Source organism: Microtus oregoni, unplaced genomic scaffold (assembly GCF_018167655.1).
Source record: "Microtus oregoni isolate MIOR12 unplaced genomic scaffold, Mior012 000045F_ref0000178, whole genome shotgun sequence".
Taxonomy (NCBI): domain Eukaryota; kingdom Metazoa; phylum Chordata; class Mammalia; order Rodentia; family Cricetidae; genus Microtus; species Microtus oregoni.
Genome location: NW_024543219.1, coordinates 6,305,060 through 6,329,262, shown reverse-complemented (window position 1 = coordinate 6,329,262; position 24,203 = coordinate 6,305,060). Strand labels below are relative to the sequence as shown.

Genomic DNA, 24,203 nt, shown 5'->3' with positions numbered 1-24,203 from the left:
ACATGAAGGTTTCAGAGATCTAAGCACTGCATTTTTCAGACTGTTTAACTCCTTTTATCTTCTAATTGTTGATATTTAGGAATGTCCCTAGGTTTTTGGCTATTAGCTCCTTAATCTGCCATCTCTTATCCCTAGATTTTTTGGCAGAGTATCTCATTTTCCCTAAGAAAAAGGAATCGTTTCTGTTTTGCCAAAATGCTAAATGGCCATCATAAGCAAAAATAGTTATAGGAAGGTTCAAGTAAGCTAATGACCACCAGGTCATGCGTCAGCTAGACATGAAAGGGCAAAGTGATTGAGGGCGAGGCCTCTTGGTTCTGGTCAAGAGTTCATAACAAGAGCATTGTTCAAGAGTTCCTGTAGCTATGTCAAACATCATTCACATCAAAACCTTATACTACTTAAACACTGGAGTCTACACTATAGCAGCCATCATAACCAGCTTCATGAGCTGATGCTGTCACTAGGGGTAAAGACAGCAAATGTGCCTGGGCCTCTTTCTTAAGCCCTCCAGAACCCAGTTTCCATTCACCAGTGGTAACAGAGGAAGAAGAACGAGTTACATGATTCGACCTCTGGATAAACATGCTCCTCTGAGAAAGATCAGAGCTTTGCCTCAGCCAGTAAGCCTAATCCAAAACAAATTTGCTCCATTTTACACCAACCCTTGCTTCAGATGCCAAGCTATGTGCTATCTGCTGGGTGGGATTTCCTGTCCCACTGGTCTTATTTCTTTTCTTCTAGGGGCTATCTTCCAAGACAAACAGAGGGGAACTTCGGTGTCATGTAGAAATCCAAGCTTTTCTCTTGTGACATTTTAACAAAATTTGTCCTCTAAAGGAGAGATAAGGAATATAAACTGGCAAGGAGTTTTTATTATAAATTGTTATTATTATTACTATTTATTCAATAGTGACAAAATATAGAACGTTGGTCCTAGAGCAGTGGTTCTTAGACAGGGTTTCTCTGTGTAGCTTTGGAGCCTGATCTAGTACTTGCTCTGTAGCCCAGACTGGCCTCAAACTCGCAGAGATCCACCTATCTCTGCCCCTCTGAGTGCTGGGATTAAAGGCGTGCACCACTGCCGCCCAGCCTAGAGCTGTTGTTCTTAAGCTCTGGGCAACAGGAAGGTGTGGCAAAATCCACTGAGCTATGGACTTCACTCAGCCTGATCTTTTAGAAATTCTGCTCCAGTTCAGTGAGAGCACTGTGTCCTTACCAAGCGTGTGCAGCAGCCTTACTTTCCAGTGCCTGAGAGAATCAGAGTCCCCTGCCCACAAGAGGCACATGCCCATGAATGCCACACTTTAGAAACCTTGAATGCCATACGCATACTTAGAAGTGACTGGTAAGTTAGCTCTGTTATTTGTACAACATCCCTCCATTAGACTGCCTACATGTCTCTCAAAAACCCAAGGAGAGACTGTACGTTTTCAAGTCAGTTTAGAACCCACGGAAGACAGAAGTACTCTGAGAATCACTAAAATAAAGGGTGTTTTTTAGTTGTGGTGAATGAGATGTCAGAAGACCGTTAGTGGTTATGATCTTTATGACATGTAGGGAGCTCTATTTTCTTCCTTATAAAGTGAAGAAATGTCTTTCTTATTGGCAGGTTGTAAGATAATGGGAGAACAAGTACAGGGCATCTGTAAGCTACACCACACCAATGTAATTCCTAGAGTTTTATTAGGTCTAGACTGAGGGAGGAGGAATTTCACTTGAAGCAGAAGAGATGTAATTTCAGTAAGGGTAGAGCTCAGACTCAGGGGGAATGCTGGGAGCGGTTGCAGAGGGAGAAGGAGTCTCATTTTTGGTGTTCTTTGATGTGAGGATGGTGATCATTTGCCAGTGATACAGCTGAAGACTGGAATCCAGGTTTCTCTGTTCCTTGATCCAAGTCAGTTATGATCTCCATTCCACTCTCTAGCCTTCCTCTCAAAGAGTGTAAGTCCTTACAGTAGCTTGTAAGCGACCCTTCCCCACCTCCACTACCGGCTTATTTTCCCTATCTGTGTCTCTGTTTCCTTACCACCCACCCAACCACCCACCCACCCACATAGCTTATGTATGCAAGTTATGTGTGTGTGTGTGTGTGTGTGTGTGCGTGCATGCGTAAACCAGAGGCAGATGTTGGATATCTTCCTTTATTATTTTCTGCTTTCTGAGCTAGGATCTTTCACGGAACCTGGAACTCACTGGTTAAGCAAAAACTGTCTAGACTGTGAGTTCAGGGGTCTGTCTGTCTCTGCCTTCCCAGTACTAGGACAGCAGGCGTGCGCCGCTGTGCCGGGCTTTTTACATGGGTTCTGGAGATCTGAACTCAAATTCTCATATCTGCATGGTAAGTGCTTTACTGACTGTGCCCTCTCTCCAGTCTCTCTTTCAAATTTGTTCCCTGGCTCTTTCTCTCACCCAGCCCTCACCTCCTGACTGTTCCTCACACACTCCAGAGAGCACTATGACCCCTTTGCCTGGAAGTTTTATTCCTCCAGGGAGCTGCAGGGTGCGTTCTGACATGCCAAATGCCACCTTTCCAACAAGACTCCTTCATGTAAAATCACGCACTGGTCCTTCCTACTCGGGACTTTTATTTTACTTCTTGGATCTTGGCTTGTTGTCACCTGGCACGCTTCCATTTCAGTTTCCTTTCCTTTAGACCACAACTGAGGTGTCCTCGATAGACTGAGTCACTCAAGTAACAAAATACATTCAGTGTCTTAAATGTCCTTGTGGATGGCAAATCTTATCATGTTTATCTCCATGGAGAGATATTATAAACCAACAGATATTTTTAGATGGACAGGACTATAAATAATAGGCTTTTGAGGTGGGTTGGAAAGGCCTCACATTTTAAGCAGGGATTGGGAGAAAGCTATACCCGTCCCTGGTGGGAAACGGCTCTAGGGAGAGAGCTGCACACTTAAAGACTCTGTTCTGAGAGATGCTCATGAGAAAGGAATGGGGGAGGGGGCACTGTTGAAGAGCCAGTGACTGGGAAGAATAAGAAAGTTAACCCAGAGTCTCCTGGCAGAAGGAAGATACTCTGACCGCTGTCTGGGAATTTTTAGGTTAGGGACTCTTGGGCTCTAAAGCCACAATGTGAGTACGGAGGAGCTTGTCCTAGGCCTCCTGGAAGGGATGACTCTCTGGGTATCTGTCTTGGATATGGGATAGGAGCCCTTCCTTGGTGAGGGAGGTGCTGGAAAGGAAATACCACAAAGTCCTGCAGGAATAGCTCTTCTGAGTGGGAAACCCTCCTCCTGTGGAGATACAGCCTGACAGAACACAGGGATCTTAAAGAGCACAGGTGCTGGAACCACACAGGTGATTCAAATTAGAATTGGGCTAAGCGGTATGATCTCAGGTAACCCCCCTCCCAGCAAGATTTATTTTCCTTGTTTGCAAAAGACAAAATGGTAACTAAACCCAGAAGGTCACCGTGAGCCTGAATGCCTGAGCTGATGCAAGGTAGAGGCAGTCAAAAGCCATGTTTGATGTAAGGGTGGTGTACGATAGCAGACAGCCCTGGAAGGCACTATACAGCCACTTCATTCAGGGAGAGGTCTCTGAGGACTATGGTCTCCCCGGGTTTGTTCTCTCTGTAAACTCTATCCACTGGCCTAGAATACCTGGTGGGACCTGCTGCTGTAGGATAGGATCGGCCAGTCTGGGGCTTTCTGGAAATCTTCCAAGTAGGAGCTTAAAAGAGGCTTTCAAAGAAAAGATCAAAAGAAAGTTGGCTTCAGAGAAGACAAAGGCCCTGTTTGCAGCTGTCCCTCATTAATCCAGCACTGGGTGGCTAAAAGGAAGACACCATTCAAAACTATTCTGGATCCTACCCCTAGATGCGCCTCATCTTTTCTAGCTCACAGAATAATGGGGTGCACCGGCTAGGTGTCTGGCAAACTTCAATGAATCACATCTCTCTTTTTGTAGAGGGGGAAGAGGGTCATTCATATCTACCTGTCACAGTTTGCCAAATCATTTTTCCTTAAGTTCACTCACGTTTGAAGTTAGAATATAATTAAAAGGAAACTTTGAACCTTATGGATTTGAGAAATAATTTCTGCTATTCTACACCTGGGCGACACCGGCCCAGTGGATCAGAAAAAGTTAACTCATTAAAGAGCTCTGTGAACAAGGGGAGATTAGGGAAATCGGCCACCGCCTCACTGGGTGGGGACATGCTGCTGTTTCAGTGAGAAGTTTCAAAGTCAAAGAAATGGAAAGGCAATAAATAGCCTGAGTTGCTCGACTTTACGAACTTTTCCTATGACAAAAACAAAAGCCAGTGAACATGCGCTTCTTTCTGTTCAGCCTCAGGTCTGTGTCTTCTGGCTCTGAGCCTCAACAGTAGGTGGCCTTGGGGGGTCTGAAGATACCCACCAGGCTTGGGTTTCCCTTCCTGTCTCCAGATCCTTCGCTTCTTTCACTGCCCACACAGGACCCTCCTATTCCTACAGTTCTCTGAGTGAGCGGAGCCTGCCCCACCTCAGTCCCCATCTGGCCTCCCAGAGCCCCTTCTTGACCTTGGAAAACAAACTGAGCATCAAAATAGCAGTGAGCACTTGCTTCTTTCCCAGAAGCCAGGCTGATGGCCTGTGGCTACTGGTGCTTGTCACTAGGCTAAGATTTGCTTGTCACTATACTTTAATGGAGTTTGCTGACTGGTAGACCCTTGGCTTAGGGCAATAGCCACTACTTGACTGCAATAACTGGCAGCTTCTACGAAGTAGAAACTACTGTCCTTTTTAATAACAAGAAACTGTTGAATTTAGATGTCAACTTAAATGATGCTAAAAGACCCCTTTTGTGTAGAGAACACCCTTTCAACACTTTTAGTGCCCCTGCTTTAGAACAGCTAGGAACACGGTTCTGAAGGCTCATAGGGAGTTCCCACAGACTTTTAGTGTCTCTTGGCTGGAAGTCCCACACACTCACTTAATTCCCATTCTTGGATCTGGTCTCACTGGGAACCGCACTGCTTCCTCCTTATTTCTCTCTAGTAGCGGCTTCCAGCTGCAGTTTGAACAAGTAGACCTGTGTGTCTGCACACCTTCCTTCCACAGAGGACCGTGCTCACATATTTGTAGTGCATGGCCACTTATTCTGGCTTCACGCTCCGCGTCCAGGACTCTGATTCATCCTATGCTCTCCCAGGAGCAGGCGTTTGACCTATGGAAGGTCAGCATTATTTAAATCTGGAGCCACTGCTACAGGACCACCTGGGCTCAGATTCATCCGGACCCTGCTGAAGCTGTCCCACTTTGGTTTCTACAGTTTGACTTGATTCCATGGAGAAGGCACAATTCTCTCAGCTTCTTCCGAGCGCATAGGTAATTTTAAATCCCCCAATTCTACATTTTTATAGGTGCCCCAGCTCCTATGGAGAAGCTAACCATAGCTCATCTCTTCTAGACATCTTCCTGGACAGTACTGGACCGCCGGGCTTATTCATATTATTCCTTTCACATTTCCTTGCACTTCCACCTAGGTAGAAGATCCCTTAACCCCAAATCCAGACAAATAAATGACTTACTTGGTTCCACAATCACTTGGGTTCCTTGTCCAAAGACGAGCTTGTCTGTCGCACAGCCACTGAGGCCATTCCAAAAACCTCCATGGCTCTTCCCAACTTCTTTCTGTTGACTTCATGGCTGGAGGGCTTTCATGCTTCTGTACTTTAAACATGGCACTAGCCGCTCATCCAGATGGCTCATCATGACTTCACAGATGTGTGTGAGGACAGGTTTGCCTATATGAGCTTGTTGCTTGAGAACCAAGTGGGAACAACATATTCCGCAGCAAACGTTTCTGGCACAGAACACACGACATTCTCTTAGCTGAGTTTTCTGCTGCTTAAAACTGTTCCATTTCTTAGACCCACAAACAAACTGCTTGTCTCAAATATCCAGCACTTGGTCTTGGATCCAGGACAGCTCCAGAGTGGAGACTTCTACACTTGTCGTGTGGCTTTAAGGTCAGAGAACACATCACACAGCAAAGGAGAGGGAGAAGTGGCATGAAGTGTCAGTTAGTTCCTCCATATAAAACTTCAAAGTTCCTAAGTGCGGCTGGCGAACTGGCCTACCGACGAATCAACTTCCCTCAAGTCCACCTTCCCAAACTGCAAAAAAAAAAAAAAAAAAAGAACTTGGGAAAATTTCTCTAGGGACCCAACTCCCCAAATTCCCCAGGGAAGGGCTCATTTAGCTCTTTGAGTGTTGCAGAACCAACAGGAAAGCAAGACAAGGGTACATATTTAACAAAGCCCCTTCGTCTTCCTCATTTGCAATGTAAGGAAATGATGAGATAACATTTTTACCCAGCAAACAGGCAGAGGCCAGCAGTAGGGGTCATCTCGTGTCCAGTCAACTTCCTGACATTTTCCCAGGCTTCCAAACAAGGAGGACAGGCTGCCCCACCGGGTTTATCCTCCGCGACACCTGACAGGCAGGGCACTTCCCAGGGAGATGACTCTGCACCCTTGCAGTTTTTGTACAGGTCTCCAGTGGGGTTTGTAACACTGTGCTCGTATCCCTCCAATCACAGTGTTTCAGAGCTTTACAGAAACCTTCCCTGGGCTCCGCATTATGTGTGTCTGAGAACCCCCAGCCAGATGTCTTCTGCAAGTCAAACCACAGCGAGATCAAAGGATTCGGCAGTTAGTTCAGGCCAGACTTGCCTGGGCACTACTGCCCAATGCTCACTGCCCTGCTGGCTGGAGACCCTGGGGGTCAGAGTGGACTGTTAGAAACTGTCAGGTTCACTCCTATCCATACTTTTTGTCCAGTCTTCTCTGAGATGGTTTCCCAGGGAGGAGTGTGTTAGCTGTCTGAAAGTCTCCCGTGTGTTCTACGTGCTGTGGGTTAGGCAGAGAATGTTTGTGGCCAATATAATTTTTCCTCCCTCCCGCTAAGCCTCAGAACCACCTTTGCCTGCCTACTTTTCACTTGAATAGTGTTATACGGTCCGCAAAAAGGCTTTCAAGTAAATTAAAAATTTTATCCTCTCCATTGACCTCCCAGTTGCTTAATTTGGAGCCAGTAGCCCATATGGCGCTTTGTGTGAGTCAGAAATGACAACCTGCTGGGCTTGCAGAGGCGGCACCATAGGTTCCAGCTTGGTAAAGAGAACTCTCTTTTGTGGGCTTTATAAAAGGTATTCAGTTCTCCAGCTGGTGCTGTCCTGTACTAGGGCCACATACAGTCTAGTTAGGTCTTCTGGCCCAGTGCCCTTGGTCAGGGCACAACCAGACCAATCAGAGACAGTAACTCTGCCTGAATACAATAGATACATCTTAGTTATACAGATATTTGACTTCTGCTTTGGGCTGAGTTACGCCCGTTGGGTCTTTCCTAGAGGCCTCCAATGCTAATCTTGTTTGTTTTTGATCATTGTGAGGATGGCTGTTGGGACATGGCAACAAAGAGGTTCTTTTTTTTCTTTGTTAAATTTTTTTTTGTCTGACAGACCTGTCTAGTGGTGAGAGTAGAGTGCTGAAGTCTCCCACTATTAGTGTGTGGGGTTTAATATGTGAGTTAAACTGTTAAGCTTTAGAAATGTTTCTTTACATATGAAGGTGCCCTTGTATTCAGGGCATAGATATTTAATATTGAGATTTCCTCTTGATGGATTTTTCCTGTGACTAATATGAAATGTCTTTCTTTATCTCTTTTGATTGATTTTAGTTTGAAGTCTATTTTGTTAAATATTAGGATATCTACACCAGCTTGTCTTACATCCATTTGATTGGAAATCTTTTTCTTTCTCGCTGGTTCTAGATCAGTACCCTGGACCCACAGAGATCTCTGGTTCCGGCTTATTCTCTCAGAGGTCCCAGACTTGTGTCCAGACCTGCAGAGCTCCTGGTTCAGCCTCACAAGAGGTTCTTCTTAAGTGACTTTGTTAAATGTTGAGTAATGTGAATGTATGAGTGTTGTGTTTATCAAAAAAGAGTAGGATTGAAAAAAAATATTGATATTCATTCCCTGGAGGTCTTAGAGAAGTTCATGACCTAATTTAGATGTTGCTATTTTACTTGTGGTCTTTTAATGACTCCTGTCCACCTAGATGCAACGGCCACATGCAGAGGTCCAGAGTACCTCTGTAACTCAGATCCCTGACTGTAACTCCTGCTGAGGGTTAGTCTTCCAGAGGTGGTTGGTCAGTGTGCTGAAGAACTAATCAAACTGGTTAATATGGCATGCACAGACTCTTCCTAGTATTGGTGTAAACTTTACCAAGAAGCAGCACGAGAAACTGCTCTGAGTGAGACTATTGCGGGAAAGAAAAGTTGGTACCCCAATGAGGATACAGCTGTCAGAGTTCCCAGATCTTCATTCCCTTCCTCCACAGATGTATGCATCCAGATTTGATCCCGCATGATCTGCTATAGGTGTGAGGTACCCCTACTCTCTTGACATTGGTGTTTTGGACGCAAATGACAGTATTTCTATTCCAAGCAGGGACTCCTCATTGTGGATTTCTGCCAGTGTTCTTGAGCCTTCTATGATGTAGAAATTTGTTGCTGCTTCTGCCTGGGTCCTTTTATATCATGCAGAATCGACTTGAATACAAGTCATGTCTTGAAGCCAAGTTCAGCTGGCCTGCTGCAAAAGCAAGACATTAAACCACTGAAAATTTAGAGATATTTATTACAGAACAGTCACAACAGAAATAGCTGAGTGCTACAGATTGAGAGTAAAGAACTTCTACCCACAAGCCAAGCTCCTACACTGAACTCAGAGTCTCAGGAAACTGACCATTTGGATACTGCAGAAGAAAAGCAACTGACCCTGACCTCAGACACCAGCCTTGCAAAAAGAAACAACAGAGTCTGCCATTTCAAACACAGTTTATCTGAGAAATTGGATGGTTATCCAATTTCCCTATTTTGCCCTTAAGGAAACCCTCTGTCCATTTTCCTATAGTACCCTACCTTGAAGTATGTAGTCTACATTCTCTAGAACTCTGGTCACTGTGTTTCTGGGTCATGTGTCCACATCGCTGCCACCTCTCTGGCATTAACTAAAAGTTTGGGATCTTGCTGTTTGGGGGTCATCTAAACTCCCATCCTTTATTTCTTCCATCACATTTAATTCTTATATATAAATTCTTACTCATTGACACCAAAGACCAAGAAAGGCTTCCCAGATGGTTACAGCCTCACCAGTCCCCTTCCCTCACAGGACTTCTAGCCTATCCCCCAGCTCTGGTTTCTTATCTCTCCTTCCTTCAGAAGGTCACTCCACCCTTAAAACTAAGGCTGAATGTTGGCCAGCTAGTATGCCACCCAGGACCTCACCCCATCTGGGGTCAGGGCTTCTAGCTCCTCATGGCCATGTGATAGGAGTAAGAGTTTTGTCTTAACTCTGTCGGCAGGAGTGGTAAGCTCACTGTCTTATCCTAACGCTATCTCCAGCACCTGAGACGGCCATTTTTGCCACTCCCAGTTCTACGCTTAACACAGGTCATTCCACTGCTCAGCACACAGTAGGTAAGGGCTAATCCACTTTCCAGGGGTACCCTGGGACGTCCCCTGTTTCAGGACCCAGGGAATTTGATTCCTTGGGAACTTTCTTCTGATGGCACTTCCATCTCTGGGGGACATTCCTGAAGAGGAATGAGCCCTGGCTCATTTTAGACCTACAAACAAAGGCAGTCTCCTCAATTCCCAAAGACAGTCCTTTGGATTGTCCCCTAAGATGTTTCAAACGGCCTTCAAGTCAGATCTTGGGCTGGTTCCAATATGTCCCTTGACAACCCAAACCTCTGGCCTAAATTTGGTTTGCTTTAACCTTTCCTTTGTAGAACCTCGACAAAACTCCTCCAGCGAAGCCAGAAACAGAGGTTCCCTGTTTTCAAGCCTCCTTCAATCTTCACTCCTCTCCTTCCCTTTGTTTCTCTGTCTGTTCTGCATGTCAGGTTTTACTATGCCCAGCTTCCAAACCTAATTCTCTCAGATCCTGATTCAGCAGATGAGCCCCGCCCCCCCCCCGATCAAACTTCATTGGGGCTGCCCCCCACTCTGCTTTTCCACACATTCCTCCCTTCTCCCATACTTTTGTTCCCACAATCTACTCACCACCGCCCTCTGTCTCTCTCTCTGGACCCCTAAAGCTTGCCCTTTCTGTGTCCCAGGGACAGCTAGCACCTAGAGTCCTTTGATACAAACGGTTCCTTTGGAGTCTGGGACGTCTCCTTACTGAAGGATTCTGACACATGGGTCTGAGGAGAAATATTTAGAAGGCATTTGACAGTGTGTCTGGCTAGCCAAAGGGAGGTAGTAAGTTTTTAAGGGGGCATGTTAAATACCCTTAACAACCCATGGCTACAGGTTATTTTGTTCCATGCATGCTGATATTGTTTGCTTGTATTTTAGAGACAGAGTCTTACTAGGTAGCCCAAGCTGGAATTCACTCAAGGCCCAGGTTAGCCTTGAGCCCATGGTGATCCTGCTTCCTTGGCCTCCATACTGTTGGGACTACAGGTATGAGCCACCATGCCTGGCTTGTGGCAATAGTACTTTTGCTAATATAACCAAAATGTGACAAGAGATAGTTTCTTGAATGTTAGAACCTGGAGTTGGAAAGCATGCTCGTGAACTTATTGTATTTGCTATATTTAAACAATTATCCTTCTAAGGTTTAGATGGAATGTCCGCCCAGGGATGGCTTTGTGACACCATCCATCATTCATCAGGGAAACAACTGATTCAATGAGTAAAGTAGCTTCATGTTTACACTGAATTATATAATATGAAAGTATAGCCATAATTAAGGCCACCACCACCACCCCCAGTATCTCTTCTGTTTTCATGTTATGTGGTATACATGTGGGTATACATGTTTGCATGTGTGTAGGTATATTTGTGCACACTCATGTTAGTGCAAGCAGAGGCACAATGTTAAGGTCGAAAATCACCCTGAATTTCTCTTCCATCCCTGGCTGAAGCAGGGTTCTCAAGCAAAGTCTGAGCTCACTGACATGGCTAATCTTGCCAGTCAGCTTGCTCAGAGGATCCCTCCCATCCCTGCCTTCCAGAGCTGGAATTGCAGGTGGCTGTCATGATGGCCAAACATTCACAGAGGTTCTGAGCATCCAAACTCCAGTCCTCACATTGGCACAGCAGCTTCTTTAACTGCTGTGCCGTCTCCCAGCCTCCAGTCGCTAGTTTTCCCTAACTGATGTTATGCTGTTATTTTCACTGAATTGAAACTCTCTCTCATGGAGTGAGAATCAGGAGACTCCGGCAGCTAACTAACTAAGCTTAGAAGGTGCAGGGAGTTCGTAGTTTGCAAGGCTCCTCTTTAAGACTCTATGAGCTGCAAACATTCTCTGGGGAGAGATGAGTCTGCTGGACTTGACTGCAAGTCTTCTAGCAAGCTCTGTGGGTGCAGATTTTGTGAGTTATCGCCAATGCTCATGAGCCTTTTGCTCATCACTTTTTGTTGATGTGTTGCCTTTTAGTTGCTGATGTGCTTGTAGCCCCGCTCCCAGGCTGCGTTAGCAACTCCAACGCACCCACTGATTCATCAAGCTAGACTTGGAACCATTTCCTTGATCTGTTGTTGGTGCCCTATCTGGGGTCAGTAGATCCGAACAGGAAAAGTCATACAACATGTGACCAGCTCAGCTTATTCATTTGAAAGAAAATGCCTCAAGTTTGAATTGCCATGGCTGCCAGTCACTCTTTCAAATAAAACTGTTTCATGAAAAACAGTGCTTCTGTTTACTTCATAATGGCTGTGGTTTAAGTCATGCTGAAAAATGCTTTATGCATACATCCAATTTTGTCACACAGACCACCGAGAAGATATATTCAAGGGTTGAGAATTTATTAAAATTAATGTTTTTACTTGTATGTAAGTATTATGGGCTGAATTACGCCCCAGTCTTCCCCATATACACATGTTGAATCCCTAATCCCAGGTTTCATTAATCTCTCTCTCTCTCTCTCTCTCTCTCTCTCTCTCTCTTTCTTTCTGGGCAGCTACAAAATTGAGGAAAATACTTCCCGTTTTTGGGAAACTGTCAGCTTATATATACTTTTATATCAATTTATAATCCTCTGGGGCCCTGCATACTGCCTTTTGAGCTCCCTGTCCATCCACATCATATATGAATCCTGCAGGTATTCATATATGCTCAGATTTCAAGTTAGAAACATCCATGTCGTGCCCCAGAGACAGAGTTCCACAACATCCTCTAACTTCAGAACATGACTGTACTTGGAAATGAGGCTGCCAGGGTGAGACCTAGTTCAATATAACTGATACTCTTGGCAATTTGTTTGCAGGTTCTATTTTGGGAGCACAACGGGACTCGTTTGTTTGCCCTTTATTTAAAGATGGTCTTTCTCTATTGGGGAAGGTTGTCTTTTTCTATCAAGAGCATTGCTTTGGGAGGGATACATAGAGAGTTAACAGGAGGGAGGAGAGGGACACTATGTAGCCAGTCAGATCAGCTAAGTCAATACCCTGATTAATGAGATGACAGATGTTATAGCTACATTGTCTGCACACTCAAATGATGTCCTTAGAAAAGGAGACTTTAGAATGTGTGATCACAGAAGAAAGTCCACGTGGAAATGTGGCAAGAAACTGTCCATTTGCAAAGCAAGTGGAGAAGCTTCAGAATAAACCAACCCTGCCAGTCCTTGAGTTCTAGACTCAAGAACTGTGAGAACATAAGTTTCTATTGCTTAAGAATAAACACTCATGGCAACCTGAGCAGACTAATGCAGGGCCCTGAGTTGTAACTATCCAATAATACATGCACACATTCATACAAACAGGCACATGCAACCCCAGAAAGCTGATGGAGTTAATAAAATGTTTATCTGAAGCCACCCTTTTTCTCATGGATATGTGGCAGGGAAGAACACAGTGAATATTATTAGAAAATTGATGTGACTCCATTGCTTCATGTTAAGGCACACGACATTTGACCCAACATGGTTGTTTCTGCAACATCAGTGCAAATGTCAACAGGATGAAGGGAAACATCGCTTTGGTATTGTGAAAATAGATCTGAGTGTCCTGCGTTCTCTGAACAGGTCTCGGGGTCCTGAGGACTTGACAGGCTGCACTTTGAGAAGATTGTCCTCATTCTCTGTTGTTTGTGCTGTCAAAGCTGCAACAGCAGTGGAAGACTACAGTCTCTCTACCGCTTCATCCCCCTACCTGCCTGCTAGTGGCTATGGCTCCCTTAGCATGTGCTTTCACTAACCATTGCACAATGATCAGACACCATTGGAGTGACAGCTTCCTATGTTTGTAGATATGATGGATTTGACCTTCACTTTTTTTTTTTGAGACAGAGTTTCTTTGTGTATCTTCAGACCTGTCCTGGAATTCACTCTGTAGACTAGGTTGGCCTCGAACTCACGGAGATCCACCTGTCTGTGTCCCCCGAGTGCTGGGATTAAAGGTGTGCGCCACCACCTCTCAGATTCACTTACGCTTTTGGTTGGAATTTCTGGTGTGAAAGGCTGTGAATCTAAATGTTGCCAACTATAATTTCTTCTTTCTGACAGTACCCTGGAGGTCAGATGTTGCACCCTTGGTGACTGTGTTTGGTGACATAGGACTCAGTGATGGATCTGATTGCATTATGTTCAATATGCATAGTATGTTTCACTAAATGTAAGTATTCACTTATTTAAGTGACAAGTTTGCTGGCATAGGAAGTTTCAACAATGATCTAAGAGTATATCTTTGATATACATGCTATATTTCTTTAGCAGTGATTCAGTATTCTCATTAAAATAAATATCTACTTATTTAGGTGGCTGGTACTTGGAACTGATAATGCAATTTTACAAAACCATGAACGGGAAGAATGAACCACCATGGCTTGTGGGTTAATGAGTCAAATAGTAGCTTAGCAACCAGACAGGACTGAAAATTAACCAGGTCTTTGGACTGAGATTCATTTCTGGCCTCAAAATGTTTAATTTTTTTTGTGTTAGTTACTTGTATTTTTGGTATGATGAAAATACCTGACAATAGTGGCTTAAGAAAATAAGATTAGATTTTGGCCTATAGCTCTGTGGGATGCAATCTGTCATGCAGGGGAGGTAAATGCCAGCAGGAGCAGGAGACAGGTGGTCACATTCTGTCCAGTCTAGAGGCAGAGAACCTTGAATGTCTGTGCTCAGCTCACTCTTCCTTTTGTTTCAGTCTGTGACCCTGTCCTATGGAAAGGCACTGTCCACATTTAGAGTGTTTTTCTATCTCACTTAACCTGATCTAGATAATCCTTTCGTAGACGTGTCTAGAGATTTGTTTCCATGGTAACTAAATTCTGTCATGTTGACAATTGTAACCATCATAATTGTCAAGTTCTCATTTGGGAGATTGAGACAGTTTCAGTTCTGACAAAACTTCCTTTTGCCATCTCTGTGACACCTGCTCACCTGAAGGAAAAGTGAGCCTAGCAACCAGCAGAGGGGAGCTCCCTGGTGGAATGTGGACGTCTGGAATGCCCCTCCCCCACTTAAGTGTAATACATCTCCACTTTTCACTGTTATTATAATCTCAGATCTTGAAAGGATTTTAAGACACCTCCCCAGTTATGCTTGTGTCCTGCAAAAGAATAGTAAGAATCCAAACGGACACATAATTATTAGTGTTTTTATTTATTTGACGTGTGTATAGTTATAGACAGAATGCATTATTATGTGAGGAATAAATCAAGTTTTTGTCTCACTTTCATCTGGACATACCATGGCCATCGCGCTCTTGAATTGCTACTACCTGGGAGACCTGTACGTGATGGGGGCCGCTGACTTGCTCTCATGGAGGGGGTATTGTTCACAGACCTGTTAACCTCTTCAACACACCTGTAAGTATCACCAACCACGCTCACTGTTTTTGCCAGGCTATACTGATTAGACTGTTATTATTACCTTATCTAGGGTGAACAGAAACTTACCCATTTCCACAGGGAAATTTACACAGCATATGTGTGAGCACAGAGTTTTAATTGGTTCTGACTTCTATAGATTCAGGAAGAATTCTTCAAGAAATATATGAATTTTCAAAACAATATCATGTTTCACTTTTTCATTTGTTTAAATCTGCTGTAGATTTGTTGACCAATTAAAAAAGACACTCTATTAAAAGTTTTTGGAATATTCCAAAAGAGATTAGTAGAATATTGTTGTAGGGAGCTGCTTGTTCATCCCAGCCACCCAAAACTGAAATAATCACACAAAACTGTATTAATTAAATCACTGCTTGGCCCATTAGGCCCACGTTGGGCACCAATTTGTAGGAGGAGGGCCCACTTGTTCGGCCCGGCCACCCAGAACCAAAATAATCACACATAAATTGTATTAATTAAAACACTGCTTGGCCCATTAGCTCTAGCTTTTCATTGGCTAACTCTTATATTAATTTAACCAATGTCTATTAATTTGTATATTGCCATGTGGCAGTGGCTTACTGGCAAAGACTCTAACGGGTGTCTGTCTCAGGTGGAGGATCCATGGCTTTTCCCTTCGCCTCTTCTTCCCAGCATTTCGTTTAGTTTTCCCCACCTAGCTCTGTTCCCCTATAGCTCTGCTATAGGCCCAAAGCAGTTCCTTTATTAACCAATGAAAGCAACACACAGGCAGAAGGACCTCCTACACCAGAGTACCATAGGCTTGTCACCTAGCCTTAGCAATTGTTAGCATTCACCATATTTTCTATTTGTTTTGTTCAAAAATCTAAAAATACATCACAAACATGACAGGTCATTACTGTACATTTCAACATACATTACCATTAACTTTGTGTGTGGCTTTTTGAGGCAGGGTTTTGTTCTGTAGCACAGGCTGACCTAGGATTTACTCTGTAGTCCACATTGGTTTCAAACCGGCAGCAATCTCAGTAGCTCAAACTCTTTGATATCAGGAATACAGGTGGAGCCATTATGATTGGTTTTATTATACATTAACAAAGAAGTGTAATTTTTTTGTACGCAGTCACAATCTCATTCCAATCTACCAAAGTCAATAGTAATTTCCTCAAATCACTTAATAACATCTCTGTTGTCAAATTTGTTCAGTTCTCCCATTTATTTTTTACATATTAAAAATGGAGATCCATTTAAAGACAGTATATCCCATTTGGTCAAAGTGGTTACAGTTTTCTCTGTCCCCTTTACACACTTTAAGTCCTGTCCAGTCGCCCTCTGTTTCCCCTTCAGTGTGCCTTGCCCCTTCTCACATCACTGTTTATGGGAATGATGGGGCCGCTAGTCTGCAGAATATCTCACTGTACCTATCCATTCTCCTTTACTTCAAGGAAATACTCAAGCAGAATGGCTTATAAAGCAGGGAGATTTATTTACTCAGCCTTGGACAGGAAGTTCAAAGAGCAGGATGTGGAGCTTATGAGCTCCCCATGTCACATTATAGAGAACAGCATCAAACAGGACAGCAAGTAAGGAGCACACAATGCCAGACCAGGCTCTAGAGCCCAGAGGACCAACCTTGTTCCTTTGCAAGCTTAGTAATCTTTCAGCATTTGCTTGCTCCTCTTGTAGAGGACCCAGGTTTGGTTGCCAACACCTGTATAAAAGCTCACAACTGTCCACCCCTTCAGTTCCCGGGGATCTAACATCCTCTTCTGGCCTCTGTGGGCATCACCATGCATGCATATGGTGCACATTTGCACAGGCAGACACAGCACATTAAATAAATAATTAAAATAAAGTAAATCTTTTTTCAAAAACCCAACATTTGACTGGGGCCCGAGAACTACATCAACCCCTTCCAAATGGAGGTCTTCAGCAGCTGCTGTACTTCCCACTGGGCTCTGCTTCTTAAAGACTCCACACTGCTTCCCAATATCATGAACAACACCTAAGCCCTTAGGGGACACACTCAGACCAAACCCAAACCACAGTTTGCTCTCTGGGTTTGATTAGTTGTTCCGTTGTGAAATAATTTAGCTGGTTCTTCTTGCTTCCTTGATTCTTATTAGAATGGAAGGTTAGATTGGATTTAACCTATTTACTTCCATCAAAAATACTATGAAGGTTGTCTGCACCGAGTATGGAGTCATGCCAAGATGGACTTGGTGGCAGATAACATGGGCGACATAGTGACAGATAAATCTGCTGCTTTGTTAGGGTACCCATTCCCATTCCAACCAGCAAGAATCCTGAGACATCCAAATGTTTTAATCCTGTCTTGACATGCCATATATTTTCTGGTGTGGTTTGTCTGGGTAAGGTAGAATTCATCACATTTATTTCTGTAGCAGTGAATGTCTACAGTCTGCTGTAGTAAAGGAATTATAAACCATTACTCTATTCAAAAGTTAATATCTAGGAGTTTGCACTTTCATCAAATAAGCAATCTATTTCTGTATGAAAAAATGAGAATTTCATTAAAAATGTTATGCTTGTGAATTGCTCATATTCTCTGAAAATGGGCTTCTTTGATTTTATTTTGATTGGCCTGGTGCTTCTATCACTGAAACCGTATAACCAGTCATTTTCAACAACACAGAAAGGATCCCCTGACATCGTTCCCCCTTGTGCATGGGTTTTGCGTTCCTGGATTGATAAAAGAGGAATCCGACACAGTGTTCTCACTGAAGATTGCCACGCTGAGATGAAAAGTTTAATTTTTGCGTCTCTGGATGGACTTATGCCGGACCACGAAGAGAATGGAGAGGAGTCTGAGACTGGCGAGCTCTCAGATCTGTGGTATCAGCTGGTTTGTCTCTGATGTGCGCAGAACTACTGCTTAGTTCCCAGGAAACTTCGCACCCAAAACTAAGTTCACATGGGTGGAGAGAAACTGTCTTTCCTACAGAATGAGGGAACTTCTGGTGGGTTAGTGGGAGAGGGGGATGGCTTGATTCTCAAGTTCCCAGTGATTCTCTACCATACTGTCTGCAAAGACCAATTAAGGCTTATTTCAAAAAGCTCTTCTGGCTGTCTTGATGCAATACAAATTTCCTTCCACCACATGTTTTTCTCTTTCCTGGTGATTTACTTCTCCCTAGGCATGGCCTACATTTTTCATCACAGAGCCTTTTGTTTCTGTGTAACCTTCTTGCTCCATTGTTACCTCATTTGACAATTTTCTCATCAGAATGAGGTACCCAGGATTTGGGAATTCAGTATCATAGTGTCACGCCAGGATCCACTTCCAGTCATGACTTTTGAAAATACATCATGGTTAGAAGCTGGGATTCTGCAAGCATGTCATATTCCAGTCTAGAAATAATTTCACAACTGCTTTTCTGAGCATTTGCTTTGTTATCTACAAGGTTTGAGGTCTTTGAAAGAAGGAATTGTGTAACCAATACAGATTTGGATTCAGGGTTTTGGTTTCTCGTTTACGTGGTGTGATCCAGTCGACTGGTACTCAGTCACTGTCATGTCAGTCCACTCGATAAGGCTTGGGGAGTGAGGTTAGGACTTGGTTACTGAAGACTTTGGTGATACTTGTTCCTGTTCTGAAATTATTGCAGTAACAATACAGAGAAAATATCTTAAGACTCAGGGCAGTGATGGTGCACACCTTCAATCCTGGCACTAAGGAGGCAGAGTCAGGCAGATCTCTGTGAGTTCTAGGCCAGCCTGGTCTACAAAGCAAGTTCCAGAGAACCAGGGTTACATAGAGAAACCCTGTCTGGAAAACATCAAACAAACAAAAATAAAATCAGGGCAAGGAGGCAATAAAGCTCCAACATAATTTCCCACAGCTCTCGTGGACTCTGCAGTGCTGAGGCCAGCAAACCCTAACCCTAACCAATTACAACTGGGTGTTTCTGAACGTAGGTTTAATATGCTTTAACCTCTGTGATGTCCCCAACACCATGAAACACAGCAGAACAAAAACCCTTTATTCCGTTTCTCCTCTGCCTTAGAATCTTCCACCAAAGCTGTTACTGTGGTTTAGTGTCTGCAAACTCAGGGCATCAAACCATCACCTCAGTTACCAAAGCCACACAGAGAAACCTTTTCTCGGAAAACCAAAAACCAAACCAAACGAAAACCAAACCATCACAACTGTAAGTACTGAGAACTTAAAAAAGAGAGATGGAAGGTGGAAAGATGAAGAAAGTTACTTGTTATCAAACTGGGAAAAATAGTTTAACCCACTAGCAATGAAAACATAAAGCCTTTGATAACTGCTGCTTTGAGCTGTTAATTAAGTGATGCTTTTCTAGAAAGCTTTATCTGCTTTAGCTTTACCTGCTAAAAGATGCTTGTGACAAACTGATGACACTTTTTGGAAGCCAATTATCAAAAATTCAAAGAAAGTGCTGCTTATATTTGATTGCTTCAGTGATGGCAAGACTAACAGTACTGTGTGTATGCTCAGCTTTTGTTCTTTCGGCAATGGAGCAGAGTTGAGTACATCCTAACTGAGGATGATCACAGTCAGTGCTTGTTCTTGGATGCTCACGGCTGCCAGCTAAGTTGCCATTTAGGTTCTGGAAACTGACCCAGGTGCTTTGCAAGAGCAGCAAGTGTTGATAACCCCTGAGCCATCTTTCTACCCACACGCCAACATTTATTCGTTTTCCTTGTTGGTATTAGCTAAATATTAGTGCAAATTGACTTCAGGACCCCTTTTGAGGTTGGGTTTTAATAAGAATAGATGGAAAATGTACTAGGGATGTGATGAGGGAAGTATACAGAAAAAGGACACAGTAAGAAAACCAGAGGTTACAGATCACCGGCTTTATAGCTCACAGACACCAGTCACTGGCAGCCTCTCTTATCCAGTGCTAGGCCTCTAGATTGTTTACCCACAATTAAGCATACCACTCGGTCACAGCTCTTCTCTCCCTCTTTCTTTCTTTCTTTCTTTCTTTCTTTCTTTCTTGCCTTCCTTGTAGGTCAGTAGCACTCATGGAATTCTCCTATTTTTTTCATACCTCATAAGAAAATATATTTTGTAATTTGGACCTTGACACCTTCTGGTGAGGTCAGATTAATGTAACCCAAATGATAAACACTCTGTGTGAACATTTCCTGGCATTAATATTTTTGTTTCTTACTTTGTACTTTGTCCCTTTCTTCATTATCGTCTCTGTCTTTTTTTTTTTTTTTTTTTTTTTTTTTGGTTTTTCAAGACAGGGTTTCTCTGTGGCTTTGGAGCCTGTCCTGGAACTAGCTCTGTAGACCAGGCTGAAAACTTTCTTTTTTTATATATATTTATTTATTTATTTATTTATTATGTATACAGTGTTCTATCTGTGTGTATGCCTGCAGGCCAGAAGAGGGCACCACACCCCATTACGGATGGTTGTGAGCCAGCATGTGGTTACTGGGAATTGAACTTAGGACCTTTGGAAGAGCAGGCAATGCTCTTAACCACTGAGCCATCTCTCCAGCCCCTATCGTCTCTGTCTTTACTAAGTAGAAGGTATATAACAAAGACTATTTTTTTTTTGAGGGGAGAAAAGTATTTTTTAAAAGACTTTCAGACAGCCAGAGTATAGTTCCTCCCAGACAACTGGAAATGAAGGATGCCCTCATAAGACCTGGCACAAGCCGATAATATTACTCTGGTCACCAGAATCCTCATCTTCATTGCCCAGTATGCAGAGAGGCAAGGCCCTGTTGCATGTGGCTTTGAATGTCTATTCAGTGTATGTCCACTACATGGGACTCAAAAAGTGAGGGACAGGGGCAGTGACATGGGACATTAATTATGTCAGGATATATATTTTGTAGCTTTCCAAGCAGTACAAGTAAAATTATAGCACCTACTTTCCAGTAACTTGCTCACCTCTATCTAAGCCTTCTTAAGTCTCTAGAATATTTCAACCTTCTTAATTCCCAACAGAATGAATTAAACATTAGGAGAAAGTCTACCAGGTTCCTCTCTCTGAGCAGGTATTAAATGATTGAAGAGATCCTGATTATGAGAATTTCTAAGAAGCTGATTCTCATGCCTGCCCCTGTGAAGCTCCTTGGGTAGTTGGTGGTTATGGCTTACATCTGTTGTTGATTGGCCCGATGCCAGTAGCTCTGGTTCTCTGAACTGGAAAGGAATTCAACTGTGGGGTTTTAGGGGTATGGAGAACCACAGGATGTGGCATCCTGGGCCTCTGGTGCCTCATAAGGAAGCTGCATCTGCTGGACTAAGGAGCTGGAGAGAAGACTAAGTCAGCAGCCGATGTGAGCAGTTTCCCAGCATTTGGTCCCCATGTGTCCCCCACTTTCCACTTCTCTTGGAACAGGGGCCCTTTCGCTGAAGAGTCAGGTCTGACTAACAGCGTGCATGTGCAATGCTGAGCAAGGAGGCCAGATGGCTTGGCTGTGGAGGCTGAAGACTATGGCAGAACCATCTTAAGCCCCGCTGGCAAGCAAGATGAGAAAAAGTGAGAGGGGCAAAAACCTTTCTCATGTTTTCCTCATTAAAATCGTGGTTAGTGAGTTTGGTCCCACAGTATTTTCCTTCCATGTCACTCTGCACTGACAGTTGAGTTGGTTGGTACGTGGAGGACGGGGGATCAATTTTCATCACCAACTTTTGTATAGGCAGAAATGATGTACAGGGGCTACAATAAATATATCTAGCCGGAAAGGTAGGGTACCTGCTTTCTGTAGCATTCTTGGAGTCTTTGAATTCCAAATAAGGATTTTTCTGTATGTCAGATTTGCTTATTTTACACTTTGTCTCTATATCAACACAAGCTGGGGCTGAATTATTATTCTAGTCTTTATCAACTAGGCCAGAAAAGGAAGGTGTGGTGTTAGAGAGGCAAATATGGACCAGGGGGTTGGAACTGTCTAAGGTGCCAGTGTTTCTTCGGTCACTGAAGGCCTGTGATCTGAGCATCTTCTTCAAGTCCATAAAACTTGTACAGTCAGTTTTTTCTTCAGAACTTTGTAGAATCTGTGCAAGTTAAGATTCAGCCATGATTCTTTATGGTAGAGTTAGCTCAATGACCCTGCGTTTCCTGAACATACATTATAGTGAAGAGGTAGCCGGATCTGGGAATAGTTAGAGACTCTTGAATCTTTCTGAGCCAGCACTTCCGAGGATGATGAGGTTGATGGAGCTCAAGTCAATGCTGTTCTGTGGACAAGTCTCTGAGGAGAGAACCCCCAAATGATGTGAAGTGATGGTAACTTTCAGGCTGTGGAATGGGATGGGCCTGAAAAGTGTATCATCCAAACCCCAGAGAATCCTGCCAACCAAACCAAAATAAAACACCCAGGAGTAAGAAGGGAAGAAAGACCTGTTTTGTAAATAATCCAGGATGATCATTGATGGACGACTGGATGGAAGACCTAAGATGTGTAATATAAACATTGTGGAGTAGCTTAATTTAAAAAGCAAAGGCCACATACACAGGAAAGAGAGAACGACAGACAGAAAGAGAGAATAAAAGGGGGAGATTTTATTTTAGAAATAATTTGCTTCAGGAGGCGCCAATGGACCAATGAATGATTTGGTTTGGAACAATAACACACAGGATTTTTTACTTGTGTTCTGACATGAGTGGTTTTGGTTGTCTAGAATAACAGAAATGAAAGAAGAAATCTCCCTACGTGAGATTTCCAAAGAGATTGTACAAGTTAACTTGTACATTGGTCTTATTCTGGAAATGAGAATACACAAGAAGGTCATAATGGGAGTTATCTTCAGAAGAGAAGTTCTGAGAAATAAAAACAAGTCATGGAATTTTCATAAAGGGTGATAATTCCATGCTTAATACATGGTCATAGTTAATGTAGTTTGGAATGTGCCAATTAGCTGGAATATTAGTGAGTTTTCAGTTCCAATGAAAAGCTGGGTGTGGATGCGCGTGAGTTCAATCAGGGCTCATGGGGTGATGCACCTGGCCCTTGGTTCAGTGGAGTCACTGTGAGGTGTCCAGTGTTTTCAGGCTTGTTTTGAAGGCTGTGCAGGGCTGTTATTGTATCTGTAGACTTTACTTTCTTTATATCCTGTGCAAGTGTGGTGCCTCATTCTGATGATACCGATGACTTACTGCACGCCCTGTCTCAGACCTAATCAATATCATTACCTCACGTAGTTTATAAGATTGAAATGTGAGGCCATAATATAGGCATACACACTTTCTGGTTTTCCTTACTATTCTCAAATGGAACCCGATAATACTCTGGTTACTTAGCAGCCAGCTGTGTATTACATTCTCCCGGGGACATTTCTAAAAGCTTCCTTTAGATGACTATGAAAGGAGGAAGACTAAAGACGACACACAGCCTGAAGCTCCAGCCGCTGACTTGAGCACGGAAGGGAGAACAACAGCTAAGAAATATGAGGTCTTTGGCCCCTTTCCCAGGATTGCCAGGCTAAGACCTTGGCAGAGACACAACAGGAAACTGAACTCTATTTGCATATCCTTTTATACGTGGGAGATTAAAAGCTTCAACCTTGAATGATCACAGTTTCTGAGAATCATGACAAGGCATTAAAGAAGAGGTGGAGTGTCCCGAGGGAGGTGAGCAGGAGTCTGCGCAAGGTAGGTGTGAGGTTGGCACTGACTTTCAATTCCCTTTGATTAATGGTGAGAATATTTAATTTAGTTCTTTGAAAATAAACTATTCTTATGGGGGGGGTCACAAAAAGGAATCAGCAGGGCAGGGATCTTTGATTCCCCAAATACTGGGAATCTTTCAAAGTTGACCCCTTTTGTCCCATAGCTAAAATCCATTTTCTGTGCAGATGCCTACATAGCTTACCGCTAAAGGAGGCTTATAGGTAATCCAGGAACAACTCAACTGTACAGATGCCATCAAGACTCAAAGAGGTCTACTGACCTGCCCAAAGTCAGACAAAAAGTTCAAAGTGGAGTTTTGACGCCCACACAGGCTTCCTGCCCCCCTTAGCAGGTGGTGGGTTCCTCTAGTCTCAGGCCTGTTACTTGGCACAACCACCCTTCACTATTGTCTCCCACCAGAACATGCATTTCTCTGGCAAGACTGTGACTCTGATTCCCTGGCTCTTTCCCCAGTTCTCCTAGACCTTGTGGTTTTTAATTGAAGAATGAACATATTTATTCTTGAGATTCATTTAGGAGAACTTGGCTTTCTTGGCCAAGCAGCACTATAAAAACTAACCTTCTGGGACAAGATCGGCAACACAAGAATGTGAGAACGGAACCCTTCATATTAGTAATTGACTCAATCATTTTCAAGGACAGGTAAAGCTCTATTCTTAAAAGGGCACATTAATGAGGGAGTCCCTGCAGGTGTCATGG

General features: G+C 43.4%; 1 gene segment (V, D, J or C); it reads right to left on the bottom strand.

Annotated features, from left to right (window-relative positions):
• Nucleotides 1–24,203, bottom strand: part of LOC121434988 — a 172,299-nt gene that overhangs the window by 9,649 nt on the left and 138,447 nt on the right. Inside the window, 1 exon segment of the C gene segment in view lies at nt 5,540–5,598. Coding sequence covers nt 5,540–5,598 — 59 coding nt within the window.